The 22,990-nt window shown below is 52.9% G+C and overlaps 1 protein-coding gene across 5 annotated transcripts in view; it reads left to right on the top strand.

Annotated features, from left to right (window-relative positions):
* Window positions 1–22,990, top strand: part of CASK (peripheral plasma membrane protein CASK) — a 123,750-nt gene that overhangs the window by 83,932 nt on the left and 16,828 nt on the right. For 2 of the 5 annotated variants that reach the window (XM_037219274.1, XM_037219277.1), the window contains 4 exons: window positions 6,027–6,218; window positions 14,130–14,294; window positions 16,504–16,572; window positions 20,033–20,062. In XM_037219274.1, coding sequence (XP_037075169.1) covers window positions 6,027–6,218; window positions 14,130–14,294; window positions 16,504–16,572; window positions 20,033–20,062 — 456 coding nt within the window. The remainder of the gene's footprint in view (window positions 1–6,026; window positions 6,219–14,129; window positions 14,295–16,503; window positions 16,573–20,032; window positions 20,063–22,990) is intronic. The other 3 variants (XM_037219278.1, XM_037219275.1, XM_037219279.1) reach the window with 3 other exon arrangements.

Genomic DNA, 22,990 nt, shown 5'->3' with positions numbered 1-22,990 from the left:
GCGCGGGGCGCCGCCGCCGCCGACGCCGACGGCGGCGGCAGGTCCTCGGCCGGATCGATGGCCGCTCCGCTCGGCTCCGGCTCGGGCTCCCGGCGCGCCGCCGCCGCCACCGCCGCCGTCGGCTGACCGGACGGCGCTTTACGGCGCGTCTCGTGCGCCCTTTACAGCGGCGCAGATGAGGCTGGCCGCATTCTGCCCGGGCCAATATGGCCCGCGTCGCCGACGCCGGCCGCTGACCGACGCCGGGGCCTCTCCCTTGTCCCGACAGTATGTGTGGCGGCGGCGGCGGGCGCGGCGCGTGCCAGACTTTGGGCCGGGGTCGAGGTATGACACCGCTCGCGGTGTGTCGCGCTGACGGCGCTCACACGCTCTTGTCCCCGCCCATGGCAGCTGGAACGCTGCCGGTGCGTGGTTTGCGTGGTTGGGGATTGGCTAGCAGGTTTTTTGGTCGAAGGTGCCGGCGGGGTTTGCGGCTGAGCGCGAATTGTGGCTGTCTTTTACGGGGAAAGTAAACGGCGTGGGCCACTCGACGATAGAGATTGTCAAAGCTGAATTTTTGGTGTCGAATGGTTGTGCAAAACTGTAACGAAGGACAGCCGCTTGGATGAATAGCAAATCCCTGCTTCTTCAAGGTTATCAAAACAACACACAGTCTTTCGTCATCTCGATATTTTGTTACAGCGACATGCTGTATCACTTACCTAAAACCGTGACGGGGCAACCTGTGTAAGGGACTTGACGGCGTCGTCTACGGCGCTCTCCTGCACTGCTCAGATTGAGCAAAGGCATGCCTTGTCGTCGTCAATTCAAAGTTTCCTGTACTTCCAATGAAGTATGAACCATGTCTGCCCGTTTGAAGGGATTGGGATCGGGCGTGCAGCCGGGTGGGTTTCGCGTCAAATAGCATAAAGTTGGCAGTTTGGGCGGCTGGGCCCGTCCCTGCTTTGTCCGCAATGCTCTTTGCTAGCGTGTATCACCCCAAATGTGTATCGCAGATCGGGGCTGTTTTAGCGGCAGATAGCAACCTTGCCGACCTTGTATGGCGGCATGTGTTACCAACCTATCTCGTGATGCATGCATTTGTATGCTCCTTTTACGCTCGCAAAACTTTTCCTACGGCGTTGAAATATCATAGAGTTACTTTGTAAGTGAAGCCAGCGGCGACAACTTCAAATTTTGGATCCAGTTTGACATTTTAATCAGGTTTGGCGAGACAGGTACGCAAGCCAGAGAGGCAGATTTTCTTTCAAGCTGTTTCGCTAATAACGGATAGCATTTGCATGGCTGCCACGTCTCACTCAAGCCAACAAATTTCCAGCAACCGTTGGATAGGTCGTTTTGGCGTGGTGATCTTCAAATGCAAGTCGATTTGTTTTTGCAGGTGGTGAGAATAAGGATCATGTGACTTTATTTAGGGGACAGTGGAGCTGCTCATATTCCCCCTACCCAGATGTGACGCACCATAAAGTGGGGCATGTTTGAATAGCTGAGCGTTCTCTATTATGGTAACCAGCTGGTGGACATGTGTTCGGGCTGTTTGTTTTTCCTTGTCGTTCCAACATCAGTGTGAGATGTGGCCCACGCGGTCATGGCACGCTGCTTTCCGGGAGTGGTTGCCGCAAACGAATTCAAATGGTTTTCGAAGGTTCCAGGCCAGTTGGAGATCATGAATGCAAAGCCTATATGTATAACTATCGCATATGACTTTAGATCGGTGTTCCAATATTCCGCCACTTGGGTGGCAGGGATGTCGATATTTTTTCATGCTATAACGCCCCGACTTTGGGCTCACTGTGTATGGCCCCTCCCCGTGCTCAAAATCGGCTAATCAGCATCGAACCGGGCGGCTGTCAAATCACTATTTATGCGCCTCAGGGTTGACAACCGGGCTGAGTAGGTCAGACGTCCCAGTCGGGGTCAAAGGGTAGCGCGTTAGTGCCGACGAATTGCGTGCGAGTACCGTCGAAGAGTCAGAATTCTGAGAGCATGCATTTATATTTACATCCTGCACACCCTACTGGATGAATTTTGGAGTGCTGCCTTAGGTTCCGCGGCCGCAAACATTGATTTTGTTACTTCACGGGTCATTACTTGTTTGGAGCAAGGTGACCTTCCCATGTTGCGTGACGCTGCGAGTGTCGGTGTGCTCGCTACGATAATCGGCTGTTCGTTCTGCAGCTTTGTTGCTGCGATCCCTTAACGGCAGATATTTGTGCTGTCGACAAATGTGCTGCGCCATCCGTGCTCAGCCCCAAAATCCACGGTCACAATTGATCCAGCCCACCGTTGCCAGCAAAAAAGGCAGCTACTCGACCCCAGTCCAGATCGTGGGCCAGCCGGGTCAGCCCAGCGCGCGGGAGAGGCTCGCAAAGCTGTCGTGCCCTTCCGGGTATGGGGGGGGGGGGGGAGCAGACGGCTCGGCCGATTGCTGAGGGCAGCTAGTCATCAGAAGTTGTGCTCCGGCATATTGCGGGGACAAACTGCTGAATTGCAAAATGCAAAATGCAAGCAAGCATTCGTATATCCTCGATTGGATGTGGTTCAGGAAAGCGGACTACCCAGACCTTCCAGGTGAAAGGACGGTGGCGTGTGCGTGGTGTGAATTGGCGAGGTCTGACCAACATACAGCCTTTTTGAAGGCACCTAGCAGCCAACAACGGCAGCAGATATTCCTTGACCGGATCTCCCTTTTTCGAGGCCAGGGATATCTCAGGACCAGATCTGCCCCTTTCCTTCGCACACAGATGTATTCGCCGTGCGTTTTGCCATCGGACACAAGGATGGCCGGGAGCATCGTGGTCCTGCGCAACATAAGTGCCAACGCGTTTGGGAACGTGGTTGCTGGCATACGTGAAGCATGCTTCGTCATCCATGACGACATCCGAATCGATACCGACTTGAATCTGACCACGAGAGTTTAGTTTTTTGTGGTTGTCTCGTATAGCTTGGTTACCGTTAGGTCCTTGTGCATCGCCTTATTCTTGATGTCTGCTTCTTTTAGTGATTTGTCACCGTGAGCTTCGCTGATGCCAGCCCGTCTTGTAAGAACTCATTGGAAGCCTCTCACTGCTTTCTTGGCGGTTTTTCTCAGGGTAGCCTGCCTTGATTGACTCATTTTTGCAGATGCTGATCCTATTTTGTCCTGGGTAATGTCGTGTCGTTCTCGGAAGCGTTTTGTTTCGTTTTACGTGTTATCTGTGCCGCTCGCACGACATTCAATGCTCGGTTACGGGCGGTGTTCTTGAATTTGCCGCTGGTTAGGGCTGTCCGCTTTGATTGTCAGCACTTAGATATCATTCTGCACAGACACCTACGTAGGAACAAACCGGCATGCAGTTTGGACGTGTCTTTTCGGCGCGACTCTTCACCGTGACCCTCACCAGCCGTTTTGTCTTTCCGCACCATTGCTCGGAGCTCACGACATTGAGAGCGTGGTGCATGCAGGACAGACCAGCCCGACAGCAAGCTTCTGACTCACTGCCACCAGTACGGAGTTTGACATGCACAGCGTTTGAAAATGGAATTTAAACATTTGATTGTTTGTCGCAAATAAGAGCAAACACTATTCGGCTGCAAATTCCGTTCATTCAGCATGTTTGGAAATGAAAACGAAATAGCATGCCAATGAAATCCAGAGATTTGTGAGAGGTCTTCATTCCTCACTTCCGCTTCTTTCAGCCTCGACATGAGCTAGGGAGTAAATAAGTATACCGTGCTATCAGGCCCCCCCCCCCCCATCGACTGCAATGTTGATGAAATAAATTAAAGATGCATACTTGAATTGACTCCTAGCCAGATCGCTGTTTAGATGTTCTGGAGATGTCGCTATTATGGCGCTTACGGAGGAATTGACAGAAAGAAAAATCGGCTTATTATCCCAATAGACGCACGCAGCATGGCCTCAGACTACGTTTGTTTGAAAAAGTACTTTCTACAGCAGCATATTCTATGGCTGCTGCGGTAATTTACCATGGTTCTGTGCGGTGCTATATATAGATATTTTTGTCATGAGCAGCAACCCACCAGTGTCAACGTGTTTAACCATCACATCGAGTCGTACCACCTGCCGTAACCTCTGTGGAGTCATTGTGTGCTTCGCTATAACAGTCGTGCCACGCTTTACAGCATGCCTCACGAGCTTTCCATGCCACATCAGCGATGCACCAAAAATGTAATTATGTGGGTGATGCACGCTCACCAAATCGAGAACATCGGTTTAAGTTGATCGGGATTTAATTTGAAATCAAGAATATTGATTTAATTTGATCCGGACTTAATTCGAAATCAAGAATGTTGATTTTGGCGTTACCTTGGGCAAACGACGATTGCTCGGCGATTGTGTATGTGGATGAACCGCCATTTTCTGCTGGCAAATGCCCATGAATGTAAGCGTGTCCAACGACCCGTATCGTTGCCATTGTGGTCGGTGACGGGCCAGGCCTCGGGTCAGCGGTCGGCACCAAAGGCATCGATCGGAGGCCTCTTTGTCGTCAACAAGCCGCGCCGCGTTGTCCGGCGCTGGTTTGTGTTCAGGCTGTGTTACCGAGCGGTGGCAGCTCGCCAGACGCGCTGTCGGCCGCCGGGTTTTTTATTTTTCTGAACGACTGCGCGCCGGCGAGCGGGTGTCGACGGCGGCCGTTCCGACTGAGCAGTCACGGCCTGTGGCGGTATGGCTCTACTCTGTGGTGCTCGACTGGACTTGACTCGGTGGTTTCGTGAATCTGCATACCGTGACTCGGTCCCGCCCGACTCAGCGTCGGCTGCGTCCCGTTCGTCCCAGCTCGATGCAGCCCCGCCCGCTCGCCCCCCCCCCCCCTCCCTCCCCCCTCTGACGCGGCTCGCCGCGGCCGTCACGTGCCATCTCGTCGCGCGGCGGCGTGCGGCCGTCGTGGCCCGGCCCGGCCCGGCCCGGCCCGGCCACGGCTCGGCTATTTCGAGTGGCGCTGTACCGCCGCGCCGCCGGCCGCTCGTAAACAGCGACGCCCGGCCGGAGCGGGACCGCGGCCGGCGGCGACATGTGGGCACGCCCGGGCCGCCTGACCGCTGTGACGTCAGAACTGTCGGGTGGAGAGCGACCGGCCTGACCCGCTGTACGTCGGTGGAGGTGTTCGCGGTTGAGATCGATGAGCTCAACGTTAGTAGATCGCATTTGCGACCGGACAAGACGCAGGTGTCAACCAGCGTGTGTAGATCGTGTTAGCGACCGGACAAGAAGCAAATGTCGTCAGCCATTCTCTGTCCGTTCCCGTGAGAGCACGCCTTTGCAGTTTGCAGCGTGACCCGGTGGCCTTGTGTTGGTGACTGTTGGCCGTTCGCCTCTGGCGGCGCCGTCGGACGAATATGGGCCTCCGACACGGCACGCTGAGTACCGTGCGCTCGCTCAGCTCAGAGCTGGAGCACCGCCCTCTCTCGACACGTTACACCCGGCGCCATGCGGTGCTGGAGCGGTCCCTGGGGTCGTCTTCCGGTCACATATTCGTGGATTTGTATCCGTTTCATGCGGGGTCTTCGTCCAGACCTTGACCTCCTGCGGCTTAATGCATTCAACACGGTCTGCTCTGCTGAAAACTGGAAAGCCGGCCCGCCATCCCGTGTGGTTACTACTCCCGAGGGAACTGGGCAAAAATTACTGCAGGGTCCGATCCTTTGAACCCTGAATTAGATATAAGCTCGTGATCTCTGCCCTCGGCCCGTGAGCCTCGGATCTCTGTATTCTAAAGCAGTGGTGAGCCTGTGGGCTGCCTCCTCCTACCCAGCTATGAGCCTCGGTTTCTGTCCTGTCTGACACGGCCACCAGTTCCTGATTTCTGTGTCCTGATTCATGTGTGAGCCCCTAGTCTGGTCCCGTTCTCTGACTCGGCCATGACCTCGCTGACTGCGGTCGTGACCCCGTGCCGATGTCCTCTGCCCGACTGTGACCTTTTCTCCGACCCGGCCAGCGCCTGTGACCTGCGCCAGAGGCGCCGCCGTCGCCCGACGCCGCGCGCACCGCGCTCGGTTCCGCTGACGCCCGCTTCCGCCGGCAGGCGCTGCTGCAGGCGCACGACGTGGTGGCGCAGGAGGTGTATAGTGAGGAGGCGGTGCGCGTGACGCCGCCGCCCGTGCTGCCGTACCTCAACGGTGGCGAGGGCTTGCCGCCGGCCAACGGCCACGTCGATCCGGACACGGTCACGCGCGTGCGCCTGGTTCAGTTCCAGAAGAACACCGACGAGCCCATGGTAGGTACTGGAACGCGCCGGCTCCTGGCTGCGCCCGTCGCCGGCCGCGGCGGACGGGGGGGGGGGGGGGCCGGGTCGTTGTGCATGTTCTTCCTTGCGTTTTGTCGGGTGTCGGTTGTTTTGGACGTCGTCTCCGAGCGGCTGGTTTATCGTCCCGTTGTGTTTTGTTTCAGTTGCGACGTTTAAGTGCCACGCCGGCGCTCGGCCCGCTGCGACGTTAGTCGAGGCGCGCCATAAAGGCCGATGAATGGCGGTTCGCTTCCATTTTTAACCGCCTTGGCATTTAATAAGGCGGCCATCCCTCGTGGCTGCGCGGCGGGGACGGTGATCGGAGTGTAGTGTAGGCTGCAAACGGCTTCTGTGATTTGGGGCCGCGTGGCGTGCTCAGCTCGTCCCGATGCGCGTCGGTGCGACGCGCTGGCGTCAGGCAGCACTTGGAAGCCGAGCGGGCCGGACGGAGTCGGTCTACGCAGCTGGTCGGCACTGCGCGGAGAAACAGTGCTTGGCTCCTTCGCGGATTAGTTCGCGTCACGTGCGATGCGCCGTTGCTCCACGGCGTCTGTCGTGCCGTCTACCCTCGACTACGACATGCGTGCGGGGCTGTACACTGAAGCGGGGCGGGACTGAGAGATCAGCAAGTAGGCCGGATGGGATCCCTTACGGAATCGCAATGTTCCATTGCCAGTCAGTTTCGGCGAGTTCGTGGAGCTGTAAACAGAGCTGACGGTTAGATTGTGCCGCTGGGCAGGGAGTAAGGCGGAGCAGTCTACGAGTTCAGTCAAACTTCTGGCGCGGAGATAGCGCATCATGAACAACCGACAACTTGACTCACCCTTTTTGTTTTTGTTAGATTTGGTGTCATGTTTGATGTGGTGCCTTTTTGCAGGGTTTCAGATTGATATTTGAACATACCATCGTCTTCCTTTTGAGCAAGCAATGTGTACGCACATCGAACCACAATGTCGCTATGGTCGCTTGGTGTCCACTGAAAAACATTCACTAAGAAATATCCAGACAAGTTTTAACGGAGAGAGATCCTTTTGAGCGCTGCATAACGCTCGGTAGTAGCGAGCACAGTGATAACTAGCGAATGCCCTGCTTTCCGGGCATGTGTTTTTGCAGCGGTCTCCCAAAATTGTGCCCGCCCTGTGACCCACACTACGGTGTTAGTTTCGGGTTTGCCTCTTCGCCATGCAAACGCCTTCGGGAATTTCGTGTTTGCCTGTGGAGAGAGCGGGAGGCGGAATCGACATTTAAATTTGCATCCCGATTTCAAATAATTAGGTCTTATGGTCCTGTGCTAAGTGAGATGGAGCGTTTGAAGGTCCCTCTGGCTCAGTGTGGAAGTAATCGCTCGCCTTTCTTGGCTTTCGTCCATCTTCTAAGGACGAAGTGCTTGGCAGCAGGAGATATCGCCTGAGTCGCCACGGCAGGATGTGGGGGGACCCCAGGAGTGTTGCCATGGTTAGGGGGCGAGAGCTATTACCCAGTGTGGAACTGCATGTTATCCCGCGGTTCCTGCGCCAGTGGTGATCGCAGTTTTTTTTATTGGTTTGCCTCTCAACTGAGCAGTAGCGCCCGGCTGCCCCCGGATGTGCGCCTCCCGCCCCCCCCCCCCCCCCCGTCCGCGATCCTTGGCCATCACTCTCTGGTGTCACGTGTTTTTTGCTGGCGTGTCTCGCAGCGTGTCTCAAGTGCTGGCGACGCCCCCGAGGAGTGGTGTGGGGGAAGGGATACATCGGTACCCCGTATTACATATCTGTTTTCAGTGTATGAGAAAGAAACTAACGAAATGGATCTGTTGCGGTAAATTGACAACGTTTACAACGTTTGTGTACCTTTGCAAATGCCTCAGTGCCAGGAAAATTGTTTCTTGCGATGCAGCGAAGCTGCTGTGTCGAGCTGAACTTGCTCATGACGCTAGTTGTGTGTGCATTATTGACGGTCTATTTTGACAAACTGAAGCGGAAATACTTGTGAATAGTAGGTTTGTGGCTGTATGCCTTGACTTTGCGAAAATTAGGTGGTTCGATAACAGATTATATGAATGTACGTTACGTCATTGAAAAACGTAGGCTCAAGTTTCACAGCACTGGCTGAAAACATTAGTGTTTTTGTACAGGTGATAGACGTGGTGTGTTTGGCATTTTGAATTTGAATTCAGGTGTATTTTTTATGTAAAGATATTGCGCTGTTGATACGGGTCAGTCACAGCAACACTTGGTTATCTACCTTTATACTACGTTGTTGATGAAATGCTAGTGTTTACCACTCCTCTATTATAGCTTGAATTTCAGAAATTTGTAAGTATCGGCAAGACTTAAGAGTTAATAATTAAAGACAGAAAGAATTGATTTTAGATCTGTCCCTGAGCGCTTTGTGTAGAATTCTGTTATCTATTTTATGTAACGTTATTGATGAAGTGCAAGGTTTCAGCACCCGCGGATTTTAACTTTAAAAAAAAAATCAATTAACGGTGTCTTCGAAAGCTCCGAATACGTCCACGAAAATGTGGAGTGGAGCAGGTGTCCAGGAGTCGCAGCCCCGACGCTCTGGGAACATTTATGGCGGTGTCTTTGGCTAGTCATTTTTAGGTAATGAATACTGCAACTTTAACAACCATGCATGTCTGTGCTCACGCAGGTCTGTGAAGTATGTTACGGCGACATCTATGTCATTTCGATAAGACAGTAGCACTAGCTTGATTCCTCGGAAAAAACAGGAGAATGGAGATAAAGTTGGGTTGATATTTCGGCAACATGCCTTTATCGCCATAGTGCCATAGTGCCAACATGCCAACATGCCATAGCATAAGCTATTGTTTTACACTTCTGCTATTCCTTCACACTTTTCACTAAGACTTTCACTTGGATCACAGGATGTGGGGTTCATCTGTTGTGGTTTGTGCGGGGCCAAGTACTTGACAGTTGATAGCGCACCCTAGCGCAGAATTTTGAGACTAAGGACGCGGGTTGGCGGCGAACCAGAGGCCGACACACAAGTCCTGAATAAATGTACCGTTTTTATGGCATTTTGGATGTCACTTTGACACAGATCGTGGTAACGTCAACTGGACAGCACCTTTTTATTTTGTCAACGGGCAAACCAGAAATCCCAGCCAGCTAAGCGAACCTCTTCCCAGATGGCTCCAGAACCCAGTGTCGTGTTCAGGGATGACCGTTGAGATGTGATTGCAAGGGAATGAAATTGATTCGTCATGACTTCTTGCAGACAGCATACTGAAATGTTGACATGCATCCGTACAAACCTATTTCTGGCATTTCCAAACCTGTGAACACTCACTCCAATCTCATGTATACATTTATCGTTGTAATTTTGTTGTGTTGGTTTTTTCCCGATTTGGCAGGCGGACTGACATGCGATAATGGCTACGTTTATGGTGTGATAGATAGTGGTATAAATTAGATGTCATTGGATTCTCAATCATAGATGTATTGTTGCGATTCATTGCAATAGGCGTCAGTGGAAAATGATATAGTGATTATTGTGCGTCGTTAACGTTTTTTATAGGGCTTCTCATTGGTGTGAATTTTTTTTATATTTTATTTCCTTGTAAGTGTTTTTCCCTGCATTGCATTTGATCTTGTGTATGGGTCAGTCTCCTATGGTTTATAATTGCTGTACGTCGTGATGAGGACCATTACTTTGTGGATGTTGTTCGGGTGAATTATATAAGACCTTAAGAATTGGTAGTTCAGAGCTGATGTTTTGATTTGGTGGGGTTATAAGTGGTTGGAAATTTAATGGGGCTGTGTGTGCGAGCGATGAATGTTGGTCAGAAGCCAAAGCCGACAGGTATGAAAACTCCTACTGCATCACGGCGGTACATTTGCCGTGGAACACACATTGTAGGGTGGCGAGCGTTTAACAGGAAATTAATCTCCGGCGCGAAATGTATAATACATGTTTTTGATGAAATTTGGTTTTGTCAGGTTGCGCTGTGTTTTTGCGTAAAATGTGCCGGCCGACTTGTTCTAGGTCATGTGTGCGAATCCCTGGTTCGTCAGTGGTTGTGAGTCCATGATACAATAGTTTTGTTAATTGATGGTGATACCATGATGGTTCTGTGTGGCGCTCACCTGCTCTGTAATGCGTTGTGGGACGATGCTATTGGTACCCGTAGCACTTCCGGTGGGCCGTGGTTTCCGCTCCGTGGCACGTTCATTGAGCAACCATTGATAGCGTGTGACGAAGGCTCTGGCATGGAACTGTGGAAGGGTTTTTTTGTGAAGCTTCCACTCATTCCTCTGTGATAAGGGCAGAATAGGAAGTTCTAGCATTGCGCGACTTGTGTGTGTTATGTAAGGAAGCGGCACCACGCCTGCGTTGTATTGCGTTCACACGGATCACTGGCTACGTTGGCCCGGGTATTCTAGCGTCCAACTCTTCTCAGGAGGCTGTCTGGCCACTAGAAACGTTGGATTAATCTGGAAAGTCGCTGTAACAAATTCGTTGCCTGGGAGTTTCTTAATTAAGAAATTGCCCTCCGGGGGTTGCGTTGTTGTTGCATCATTTGGAGGGCTAATGGCAAGACGTTGCCTGCTACTCCTTTGTCTTGCGTGTAAGTGAAGCTTTGTGTTCCAGCGAGGGCTCATCAGCGCCCAGTCGCACAATGTTGGAACGTTTTGCATGGCTGTCACCAATGTTTGTTATAGTCTTTTATCGGCCTCATTGGCATGCTATCCCGTGTCTTGAAAACCTTTTGACTGAGAATCCCTTGAATGGTGGAAGAAACGTGATCCTTCACGCTCCGTGTATACAACAAACATCGGATTCTGAAGTTTCCCGAGTGGTCTCCTTTTATGTACCACAGATTGTCGCTTGGTTAAGAGCGTGCGAGGCCCACTAGCTCGATTTTGAATTAAGTACGTCTGGGTGCTTGTTCCATGCTCCCAAGGAATTCAGCTGTGCTGGTATAGTGCAAACGTCAAGAAAACAGAGTAGTGTCCTATCGGTATCACGTGTTAAAAATTATATGTATTATGGCACAGGTGTTAAGCGTGCAATAGTATGCGTGGTCATAGTAACAGCGATCAACTTTAGGTGTACATTATCTCGGTTCCCTCTTACTTAACTGCGGATCATGGTAGCAGCGATCAACTATAGGTGTACATAATCTCGGTTCCCTCTTACTTAGCCGCGGATCATGGTAGCAGCAATCAACTATAGGTGTACACAATCTCGGTTTCCGCTTACTTCAGTGCTGATCATGGTAGCAGCGATCAACTATAGGTGTACACAATCTCGGTACCCGCTTATTTCACTGCGGATCATGGTAGCAGAGATCGACTATAGGTGTACACAATCTCGGTTCCCGCTTACTTCACTGCGGATCATGGTAGTAGCGATTAACTATAGGTGCACACAATCTCGGTTCCCACTTACTTCACTGCGTGATCATGGTAGCAGCGATCAACTATAGGTGCACACAATCTCGGTTCCCGCTTATTTCACTGCTGATCATGGTAGCAGAGATCAACTATAGGTGTACACAATCGGCTCCCGCTTACTTCACTGCGGATAGACGCCATCCCGTTGGCGTCGTACGGCGCCGCCTCCTGCCACGTAAAATTCGCATATCAATAATGCACAGCGCGTAACTGTTTTTTTTCTTCTAAGCGTACACTGCGTCAACTGACAATTCCTTTCCGGTTAGGGCGTTGTATTCATCGTTTCTTCTATGTTGCATTCATCGTTCTCGAACTTTGTGGGGTGATTTTACCAGGTTGGCTTTTGCATAACCGGTTTCTGTTACATATATGGAATGCGTCTCCTGTTAAACGGCAAAACATGCACTTCCTTCGTGACGCCGGGGAGCATGCATGCTTTTTGGATACATATATATATATATATATATATATATATATATATATATATATATCCGGGGTGCGCCTTAAAGATCTCGTAGAGCACAAGACAAGACAAGACAAGACTCAGTAATCAATACTCATCCCCCCAAACAGGGCATGTGACCTGATTGATAGTGGATAGTCAAAAGGGAGCAGTATCGGGGCAGCCGGATATGAATCGGTGCTGCCCGGCCGAGCGGCACGCGGACCGTACGCCGGCCGCGTGCCCTGGCGTACCGTGGGGGCCGCACGCGCCAGTCGCCGGGGCCAGCGCTCCGTACGCGCGCTGAGATGCTTGCCAGTGGTGTGGCGTTGTGTCCAGCGCCAGCCGTTGCAGTTCTGTTTGTGGTAACCAGTTGTGGCGGGGCACGCCCCGTGTTCACAAAGTTCTCAGCGCGCCGCTGCGTGCTGTGTCGGACATCGGAGGACCAGTTATGGCGGGATGTGTCCCGTGTTCACCAAGTTATTAGCTGCTGGCCGCGTGCTGTGTCGGACATTGCAGACACTGCCGTCTCGCGGATGTTGCGCGGCGGCTGAGATCGACGGCCTGGCGTCTTTTTTGTGTAGGCAGCGAAGCGCTGTCTGGGACGCGTCTCGACACGGGAAACCCGGTGGAGGCTTAGGCCCTTGGCGTTTCGCGGAGCCGGAAGCTGTGAGACAGCTCACCAGAAGGCATCATGGTCGCCATTGTATGCCAGTGTCCGAACCGACCCGAACACAAGCTTCTTTCAAGTCGTGCTGTTGCTGTCATCATTGCGCTGCGAGCTCATTAAAGTCTGTTCACGAAACGCGTTAAAATGATTCTGCCGCCGAAATGATGACATTTGATGTCTTTAAGATCGGTCGTGACAAAAAATAATATCTGTAAGATAAATGGTGTTCGATATCAGTGTATGTATCATTGGTGCCCGATACCATGGTATGCATAATTGTTTTTCGTATGGACATTGTTTTGGTGGCCTTTCGAGGGTTTTGAACACTATGGGATCCGTTCAGTTCACGACAGAGAGTTTTTTATGTGTCCCAAAAGTGGTAATATCCCTTGGAAAGGTCATTAAAACTCGTCTGGAATACAGAAGTGCGTTAAGAAGCTATGAAAAGCATGCCTCCATTCAATTCCTAGTCTCTGCCGCCAGTGTACGTGTCTGCGTGTACGTTTAAACACATTGCTTCAGGGTACAACTATCGAAAAACCATGGTCACCCGAGGCAAAAACGTACAGTACCTCAGCTTTCGAAATCGCTAGGTGTAGCTACGCCGGCGAGTGCTGCGCTGGCCTGGGCAAGATGCCTGGATGACAGCTCAGTTACCGCGGCATCTGAGAATCACTGGGGAATCTGCCTCGGCATCGCCCGGCCCGGTCCCTTGTCGTTATGTGTACGCCGGGGCCGTGCACTTGAGCGTGGTGAAACGTTACGCTGTGCGCCCCATGCAGGGTCTGACGTGCATCGTGTGCAGGCTACGGCGTGTGTCTCGCCTACATTCAGATGTGTACTCTGTGGAGGCATCGGTGTCTGTCTCACGGTCTTTGCCCGTGTTGTGTCGCGGTCCCGGCTGGTGTCCTGGCGAGGTTTTGTGTGAATCTCTTCCGAGATCCCGATGTGCATCGTCTTGAGCTCCTGAGTTGTATTCTGTCCGGCTTTCTGTGTGTATCCCTTGAGGTTCTGGTATGTCAACCTGAGGTACCGGACTGTGCCCAGCCTGTATTCCAGCGGGTACCCTGCTTCTACCCAGTGCGTCCCTTATCGAGGCATTTCTGTGCGTCATGGCGAGAGGCCCGGTTCGTCGCAGTGCGTGTCCTGCCAAGCTCCGTTGGTCCAATGGGTTTCTGAGGCCTTTGGGCCTCAGGGCCCCAGCGTATATCCGTCACGGCCCTGGGTGGTCTTTGTGTGTTTTCTGTCGAGAGACCCGGCTGGTGCCAGCGTGTGGGCGGTGGCGACCGCGGCCGGCGCGGGCGCGCTGCCGCCGCCGCCGCCTGGAGCGGCCGGCCGGCGGGCGGGCGGGGCCGGTCGGCCGTCTGCAGGCGCTCCGTTGCCGCCAGGGGATCACGCTGAAGATGAGCGACGACGGCCGCTGTCTGGTGGCGCGGATCATGCACGGCGGCATGATCCACCGCCAGGCCACGCTGCACGTCGGAGACGAGATCCGTGAGATCAACGGTGTGCCCGTGGCCAACCAGAACGTCGACGCGCTCCAGAAGATCCTGGTAAGAGACGCGGCTGGCCGGCCGGCGGGCGGCCCCCGCCGCACGGCTGCTGGCGGCTGCCGCGGCGCTGCCTGTTGGCTTGGTTCAGGTGCCGGCGGTCACGGGCCTCGCGCTGTCCCGCTGCTGCTCCGCTGCGGTCGCGTTGTCCCGCTGTGGTGGTGTTCGGAGAAAGGTTGGTGATGCGGGGTCCTGGCTCTGTCCGCGGCTCGCTTGCTGCGCTGTGTCGTGGGGATGGGAGCGCCGTGTGTCTGCAGATGTGAGCGATTCGGTGGAAGCTGATGCCGATGCCTCCAGGTGGCGCAGACGTCGGTCGGCGCTGATGGGACGCACGGACCAAGAAGACCACCAATCGTCCCCTATTGTCGGCATTTGTGACGCAATACATTCGTGCGGCCGTACGTTTATGCAACAGGGAAGGGTATTGCCCGAGCGCGTTTGCTCGCAAAGTGCTTATATTCTGCGCACTGCCGAGCAATCTTGGGCATGGACTGGCAGCCCACTGAAAGCGAAGATGGCCACTCAAGTCGTATCTCAGAGTGATGAACTTGCCAAAAGCATATTGCGCTGAAGCGCCAAGGTCGCTTCGCTTAGAATGTCTGTTGATTGTGCTGGAAAAGTCCTGCGTTGTCATGCGTTTGTCCACCCACCTTTTACAGCACTGGCGCCATTCCCTCACGAAACTGCTGCCGAACACGTTGCGCTTGTTGTGTTTGTCAAATTGCTGAGACATGCGAAATGAGACGTGGTGCACCGTATCGCCATTATGACATCTTCACTGCATCAGCGGCCATCAGTGCATGAGGCGGTGTCTGGTCCGCCCGATGTCCTGCTTCTTTTGGAGCGCGGTGCTCTTTAGCGCAAATCAAAAACCCTGTTTACCATTCAGCTGTTGTGCGTGACCTAAGTACCGACGCACTGTGTGTACCAGCACAGATTAAACGCGTGCGGTGCGGTCCAGTGTACAAACAGGACCAAAGAATAATGAACAAGCACCCTGACTACCCGCAGCCCGAGGATCAAGTGGTGTTTTGCGGCGGTGCGCATGTTAATCGCTTGATTCGTTGTTGTGTTTGTTAGTCATTGTATTTCATGGCGGATCTTCCCTTAAACATGCATCTGTATAATGTGCGCCGGCCTTAAACGCTTCGGCATCAGCTCTTCATGATGGCATTGGGTTATCGCCGCCGGGTTTTGCCGACTTTCCTGTCTTCGCCGATCGGTGGCGGAACCTTTTGTGGTTTGTGGACGTGCAACACACTGCATGCTCTGAAATGTTGACTTTTTTGGTTGCATTGCGTGGGTGGCTGTGATGTGTTGCCATCATGTTTGTCAGGGGTCGCCATTGTCAGCAGAAAAGAAGAAGGCACCGATTTCCTTTAGCATCGAGCTGTCGGAGAGGCCTCGCTCCGCAGTCCCCGATGTTTGTTCCGATTGTGTTAGAGCCAGTCGGGCAGCTTAATAGAAACTTGACGCCTTGAAAACGCAGAACCCTGTAAAACGTGCCCGACATCCCTGACATTGAATGGCGCTAGATGATCGAAAACGTAAATATTGGGATGAACAACTCGTTGACGGCGAGCAGAAAATAGTTACAGTGGGTCACAAGTGCGCTCGCACCAATTTGCGCATCCGCATTAGTCTCTTGAATGCTTGCAGCCAACGAGGCACAAGGTTTAATTGCGGGATGTTTTGGTTACTCCTCTTCGTGCCGTAAGAGGCCCATTCTAGAATTCGCACCCAAGCTCTTGCAGCGACGTGGTATCTCGTTTCAGCCCAAGCATGCCAAATATGCTGATATAGACGCACGACTCCGAGGAACCCGCGTGTTCCCCGTAGGCGTGGAGAGCAGCTACTCTCCGTGGCGTGGGGAGCAGCCTTGCATCTGGAGATAGACGGGCCGCGTTTTGAAGCAGTGTAGATATGAATCAAAATTGTATCCAGCCATTACCAGGGAATTACTGATTCCAATGTCAGTTGCACTCTGTTACGTTGGGGAAATAGAAAGTGAGTTTTTAAGTAACAACAGAGCAGCCCCCGTAGACTGTACGGCTCCGAGAACCGCTATCATCTCGGTTACTTAGGTAAACGGTACCATTTCAGCATCACGACCACCGTCGCCCTCACTTCCGTAACGATCTCGGTGTGTTTGGTGCTGTGCGCGCGCCGCGCCGCGCCGGCCGCCGCCTCACTGCCGTCTCCGTTGTTGCAGCGCGATTCTCGGGGCTCCGTCACGTTCAAGATCGTGCCATCGTACCGGTCGGCGCCCACGCCCTGCGAGGTAATAGACCCCTATCAACTGTACCCCTGCCTGCGCGCGGCGCGCTGCGCACCGGCGCGCGACTAGCCCCGCCCTGCCCCGCCTGGGCGCCCCTTGCCCCGCCCCGCCCCGCCTGGGCGCCCCTCGCCGAGCATGCGGGCTTGTCAGGGGCCGGGCCGCTGCTTCGGGCTTTCGACAGCAAGCCTCTCCTGGCAGCACGCTGGTGGCTTTGTGGAGAAGGTGCCATTTATCCGATTTGATTTCGCTTGTCGATAGTGTGGCAGGTTCATGCATAGGGAATGGTTCGGGAAGTTGTGTGATGCCGTTTCTTTTGTCAGCGATGTCCCTGATTATTTCCGTTCTCGGCTAGCGCAGCTGATTTTGATAGCTTGTTTATGCATCGGTCTTGTGGGTCCGCATGCTTGTCGTTGGTATCTGCCGATTTATCAGATTTATTTCGTTTTATGTGAATGCGTACGCCTGTACGGGTCGTCAGCACGGAGGTTTGATCAGCCTGCTGTTCAGAGTTGCACGGTAATATGTATATCATATCTAGCAACATGTCGCCTAGCGATGACTTGGACTAGCACACTGGCTTTGTAACCAGCGACTAGTTTCCGTTGGCTTCGGCGGAGTGTTACAAATACAGTCCTTGGATATCGGAAGTAACACCATCTCTGGCTTGCGTGTTGAATGGTGCCCACGGGACTCGAAACGATTGAGCTCGGTTGCATTGTGACTGCGCGAATGAAGGGAGCTTAGCTTCGGAGAGGATTCCACCAAGATACCGGCATAGCAACAAACACGGAGTGCGCAAAATCGTGTGTTTTGCCGTCTATCACAGGGCGGAGATCTGTCGAGAGCGAGACGTGAAAATACTGCTGTATGGTGACGGTGAGCGCTGACCGACAGCAGTGCGAATTAATGAAACAGAGGTACGCGGCGGATAGAAGCACACAAAGGCACTTTCCCGGGAGGGGTTTCCAAATATTCGGTAATGTCGAGACGATTCACTCCGCAGCCCTCGTAAGAATAAATTTGTGATTTGTTTAGGTCTCGTAAGGTTTGTAGTAAAACTCTAGCCAGAGACTGCTATGTTCGTATTATATGGTTTGAACGATGCAATTTCCACTTAGCGGCTAAATTTGGTCGAGGGAAGCAACCATCCTACAATTATAAAGGCATCACTTAAAGTCCCGATATCACCACCATTGCTGTGCCGCCGTCTCCTTGTGATGACTGACGAGGAACGCCCTTTGCAACAGGCTCACGTGCGCTGCTGCTTATTGAATGTTACGGAGTGCGAGATACATTTCCCGCCACCACACGGTCCCCGCCATCGCACACAGACATATTTGCCTTTTACGTCGGGGCTTGACGGCATACGTACCCATCTACATAGATTGGCGACGCTCGGTTCAGGCTGCCTCCCGGTTTTTCCGTAGTTGCTGTCAAAAATTCAGATTTTCAATTGAACGACGGTTTTGGTGTAGCTATTTCATCGAGATTCCTTGTCATCGATGTGCAAAGTGATATTTTCACAAGATCTGTGCTTGGTGTGTGAGGGCTCAACGCATCAAAGTTTCACCTCGATGGACTACGGAGGATTGGTGGGACCTTTTGAGGGTCTGCTCTGGGATTGGCTATCTGCCCGCACGCTCACGGTGGCGGTCGATTTTTTATTGAGGTGGTGCTTTCAGTGACTTTGGCCGGCCTTTTCATGCTTGAAATGTGATCTTGTTTTGCGACCTCGCTGTTTTAGAAAGTATAGCGCCGGCAGCAGCTCTCAACGAGTGGCTCCATTTGGCACAAAAACCTAATGGCTCGAGCTCGAAAACCTCAGCTCTATTTGGCTCAAAAACCAATTGGGTTGACATTCCACGTAATGCGCGGCATTGCGTCTACACGGAAGCGAATTTTACCGCCGGGAAGCCGCGTTAAGACATTGAAGCTTAAAATCGCTGTAATAATTTGGGTCGCAGGCTGGATCAGGGTCAGAAGTTGGGGGCATATTTCAAGCTTTTAAAACCCTTGGAGGCCTTTAAATCCCTGCTTTAGCAGCGCCAGGCCGTACTGGTGTCGGAAATGAAAGGGTATAAATTGTTGCTCTGTGGTATACAGTTGACCTGTAGGGCTTCCGTTCGTACTGGATTTATGTTCATGTGATGCAGTGCGGGTTTGTTGTCAATGCAATAATTAGCTTCATACATGGCATTATCTTGTCCATATATGCCGATGTGTTTATGAACGTGAGCACACATGCACACCTTGTTCCATTGGCGTTCCCAATGTCGTGTTTTGTTCCACTAGCCTTCGGATTCGAAGCTGAATTTCCGATGTGGGTTGGAGCGAACTGATCCCACGGGTCTGGCGACTTGGCCGGCATGAGCAGCATCCACGGGACAAGCTGCGCTTGGCGAAGTTCACGTCTGAACGCCACTCGAGCAGACGTTCTTGCGGCTACACGAAAACACGATCTGTGTATTTATGCTGCGTATGATCCAGATGCACTTTCCGGTGCATGCGCGCTGTGCAATGATGACTGGTACTACGCATTCATTTCAGTTTTGTCATAGCTGCCAAATATGGCGCTCACTTTGTAAAGGACGTATTGATGCGGCTTGTACGTTAAGTTACCGATAATGACACCAGTGCAAGTCACGTATCGATGTCGGCCAGTTGTCAGCGTTCAATACGAAAACGCTGAGGATGTAAAACGATGCTTTCCTCGTGGACACAATGAAAGGCAGCGAGAAACAGCATTATCGAGCACGCGACTGAAATGTTCCGCTGTCAACTGACGCGTGAAGTGTCACAAGCAGAGTGCGGCCTCTGGGCAAACTGAGCTGGATGCTGTCGGTAGCTGTTGTGCGGCGAGCGGCGAACAGCTGCGAAGGGTTGTGCCGCTGGCAGGCTCCCGTGCTTGACGTCATGAATTGATTATGGCGGGCTGAATCATGGGATACTCTCCAAGTTCGGAGCCGGGTGAAATTGGAATAATGTTTTCTGCATGAAGGAGCCGAGGGAACTCAATGCCAGGCACTGGGAGAGCTGGGCGAGCCGCTCTGGCGGAGAATGGAGGAAGGATATCTCCGCTGTTGTCAAACTCTCGTCAAAATCACAGTCACGTCGCTGATGCCGAGCCGGGTGTTTGAATTGTACAAATTTTCGTCACGATTGTCTTCCATTGGTCGATTGGGTTCCATTGACTTTAGATTTTTCGTTATAATAGAACGTGAGCTTCCAAGGATGACCCCTGTCTGTTCGAAATGGTCGATTTTCCTGACCCAAAAGTCCATTGCGCTGGTTGATCTCATCAACACGAGTTCTCCTTCCGCTTCTTCCATGTACCTCGCGTGTAGTAAATATGCGAACACACGGTGCTTGAGTGCACGCCAGGCGTGAAACACGCCGCAAATTGAGGAATCGGACTGTTGGTGCGTGCATACGCTATATGACACAGGCTTTCTTCTGTCTGCAGATGTTTAGGAAAAATCCGGCCCCGGTGATAGTAAGTAATGTGACTGTTGTGCTGCATGTGTGTGGATGGTGAAACTTTTCCATGGTAACATTGTTACACTGGCGGGCCTGACCACACCGCGCTCAGGGCATATCATCGGTCGGGTACCATACCATCGGTGTACCATCGGTCGAGATCAGCCCAGGAGGTCGGCCAGGACAAAGACATTCCCGCGTGGCATGATCACGAATGTCAACATGAATGGCAGCAGCCTGTGCTGCCGGCCCCGTCTCCGCCCACGCTGGCACCGGGTCAGCAGGCTCCGGCGCACCCCCGCCAGCTGGCTGCGGCTGCCGGCCGTGACCCCGACCGAGCGCTGGGGGGGGGGGGGGGGCAGTCACGAGCGGCGGTTCCGACTCCGGGCGGTGTGGCGGTCCGGATGCTCGCGGGCGCCGTGTGGCGTGTTTGTCGTGTTGTCAGCTGTCCTGCGTAGACTAGTGCATACGCCTGGGTGGTTCGCATGGCGTGTTGCGTAGCTGTGTGTCGTTTGGTGACATGGGGTGGGCTCGGGCAGTAGGACGTCGAGCTGATCTTATTCTGGAGTTTTGGGACCGCAGGTGCCAGTACCCCGTGGGTGTTTTGCCGCGGTCCCTAAGCGTTTGCGGTCACCCGTAGTGTGTTTCGGACCATTTTATACAAGCTTGTCACCCCTGCTAGATGGCACGCGACTCCGATTTTTGGTCACGCGCTGATGGACACGGCTGTTCGTGCGGAGTGTCTCCACCTGTACCGGTCACCGGTCTGGTGTAACAGTAACATCAGGTCTCTGGGGTGCGTCCGATTTCTGGAATGCGAGTGCAACTCCTGATTGGCACCAGGATGGCACACTTCTGGTCACCAGCCAGGCTAAGTGGTAACTCCTGGCTGTTGCCATTGTGGCACACTTCTGATCACCAACAGGTTCAGTGGTTGACTCCCGATCGTTTGAGTCATATTTCTCCTGATCACTTACAGGTTCAGTGGTTAACTCCTGGTCGTTGCCATTATGGTGCACCTCACCTCACGTAGCTTCGACTGTGGTGCATTGGGAGCTCTCGGGCTCTCCAGCACTGCGCGCCCATGCTCCTAGGTCGGCGGTTTTAGGTGATCAGGTTGGAGTCGAAATCAGAAGCGTGAGCCCGAGTTGACATTGTCTGCTTAGAGCTGCTGCACGTTGGCCTGCCTTATGTCCACAAAACCTATTGTGGAATGTGAGCAAACGTGTCGAAAAGATTGTCGCTCCGTGGCAGACAGTTCAAGATGATGATGTTCCGTTTTCTTGTTAAGCACACTGTGCCACATGTTTTGTTGTTATTGTGTGGTTTTGTCGTGGTTGATGCGGGTGAAACTAGCACTGTTCTTGGGTTGGTACGGCAATCGAGAGGAAAGCGACCTCAGCGCCAGGTAGGGAAAGGGGCAGGGATTTGAAAGGTGTGCGCTGTTCTGGCCTTAGTGACACGAGGAGGGCATACGGCGGTAACTTAAGAGGTCGGTTTCATTATCTCGACCGCTGCCAGACTTGGCGTGAGAAAGGTACGGAAGAAAAGTATGCTGTGATTCGCATTGCCTTGTGTTCTGACGGTTGGTGTCACACTACCTGATCTGACAGAGCTGCGCCTGCAGACGATAGAGTGGTGAGGTGATAATGGGTCACAACGTCGCCGCCCGCGTGCTATGGTATCACCTGCGGACTTGAATCTCCGAAAGTTAAGGAGCCGCTGGTCAGATGCTAGATGCATGCTGCAGGATGCGGAGCGGCGTGGGTCGGTAAGCGGCGTGCGAGCGGTGCAGCCGGATCCCCGGGACCCTCGGGACTCCTGGCCCCAGGAAACCTGGTCCTATGCCCAGTGAGATCACGGTCGCTCCGCCTCCTGTCGCTCGGAATGGGATTCCCGGACTGTCTGCTGGTCTGTCGGCCGTCTGTATTTATATATATATATATATATATATATATATATATATATGCATATATATATATATATATATATATATATATATGCGAAAGGTGTGTAAATGACAGCATATTTGTTCTGCAATATCTTCTTCAAACTATTGATCTTGCGAGCGCATTTTCTCTTGTATCGGCATCTGCGCCTCCACCCTCCCTTTGAGAGTCTGTCTCTCCATCGCCAATCCCTGTATTGTATGCCCATTACCACGATCTGCCCCTTCTGTCTTCCTATTCTCGCTTCTCTATCACTCTGCCCTGTCTTGTTTGTCTCTCCAGTGCCCGCTCGCCCGTTCGCCTGTGTCCCTAGTTGCACGACGTTCTGTCGAGTGTGGCCCGGCTTTTGTTCCCGTCTTCTTGTCATTTCCGCCGTCTATAATACGCACACATGCTCTCCCTCTCAGCGTGGCATGGTTTATCGTAACCGGCATGTCGTATGAGAGGATGATTCATTATCGCCCGGTGTCGCAACAAAAGAAGGTCGTTAACGAATGGTAAGACGAGGAACTCATACATTCGTGGTTAATCTGCTTGTTCCGTGTGGTATCCTTTTACATGTCTCGTTTCATTGGTTTTCAAAAATGTTTGCAGTGTTGTCACCCTAAATTGGAAGAGATTAGCAAAAGCACCATCGCCGTCAGTCACTGCGCCGGCTGGCCGCGCTGCGGAGTCTGCCGGCTCTGGCGCGTGCTGCTGGTGACCTCTCGTGGTCGATCTCGGTACTAAGCGCCCTGCGGAGGCAGCTGACTGTGAATGAGGCTCAGACTGAGCCAGCGTGGCGCCGCTGTCATACAGCACCTGTGTGGAACCTCCCCAAAACCCCGCCTCGGAACCCAGCCCGGCTGAGCCAGCGCGGCGCCGATGCCATACGGCACCTGTGTGGAACCTCCCCAAAACCCCGCCTCGGAACCCCGCCCGGGACGCTCGTGCGAATATTAAACAGGGCGTAGAGACTAGGGAGGAGGGATGTCTTTTCCATGACAGACGACGGC

This window comes from Pollicipes pollicipes, unplaced genomic scaffold (assembly GCF_011947565.3).
Source record: "Pollicipes pollicipes isolate AB1234 unplaced genomic scaffold, Ppol_2.1 Scaffold_4295;HRSCAF=5057_pilon_pilon_pilon, whole genome shotgun sequence".
NCBI lineage: Eukaryota > Metazoa > Arthropoda > Thecostraca > Pollicipedomorpha > Pollicipedidae > Pollicipes > Pollicipes pollicipes.
This window is presented reverse-complemented; position numbering and strand designations above follow the sequence as displayed.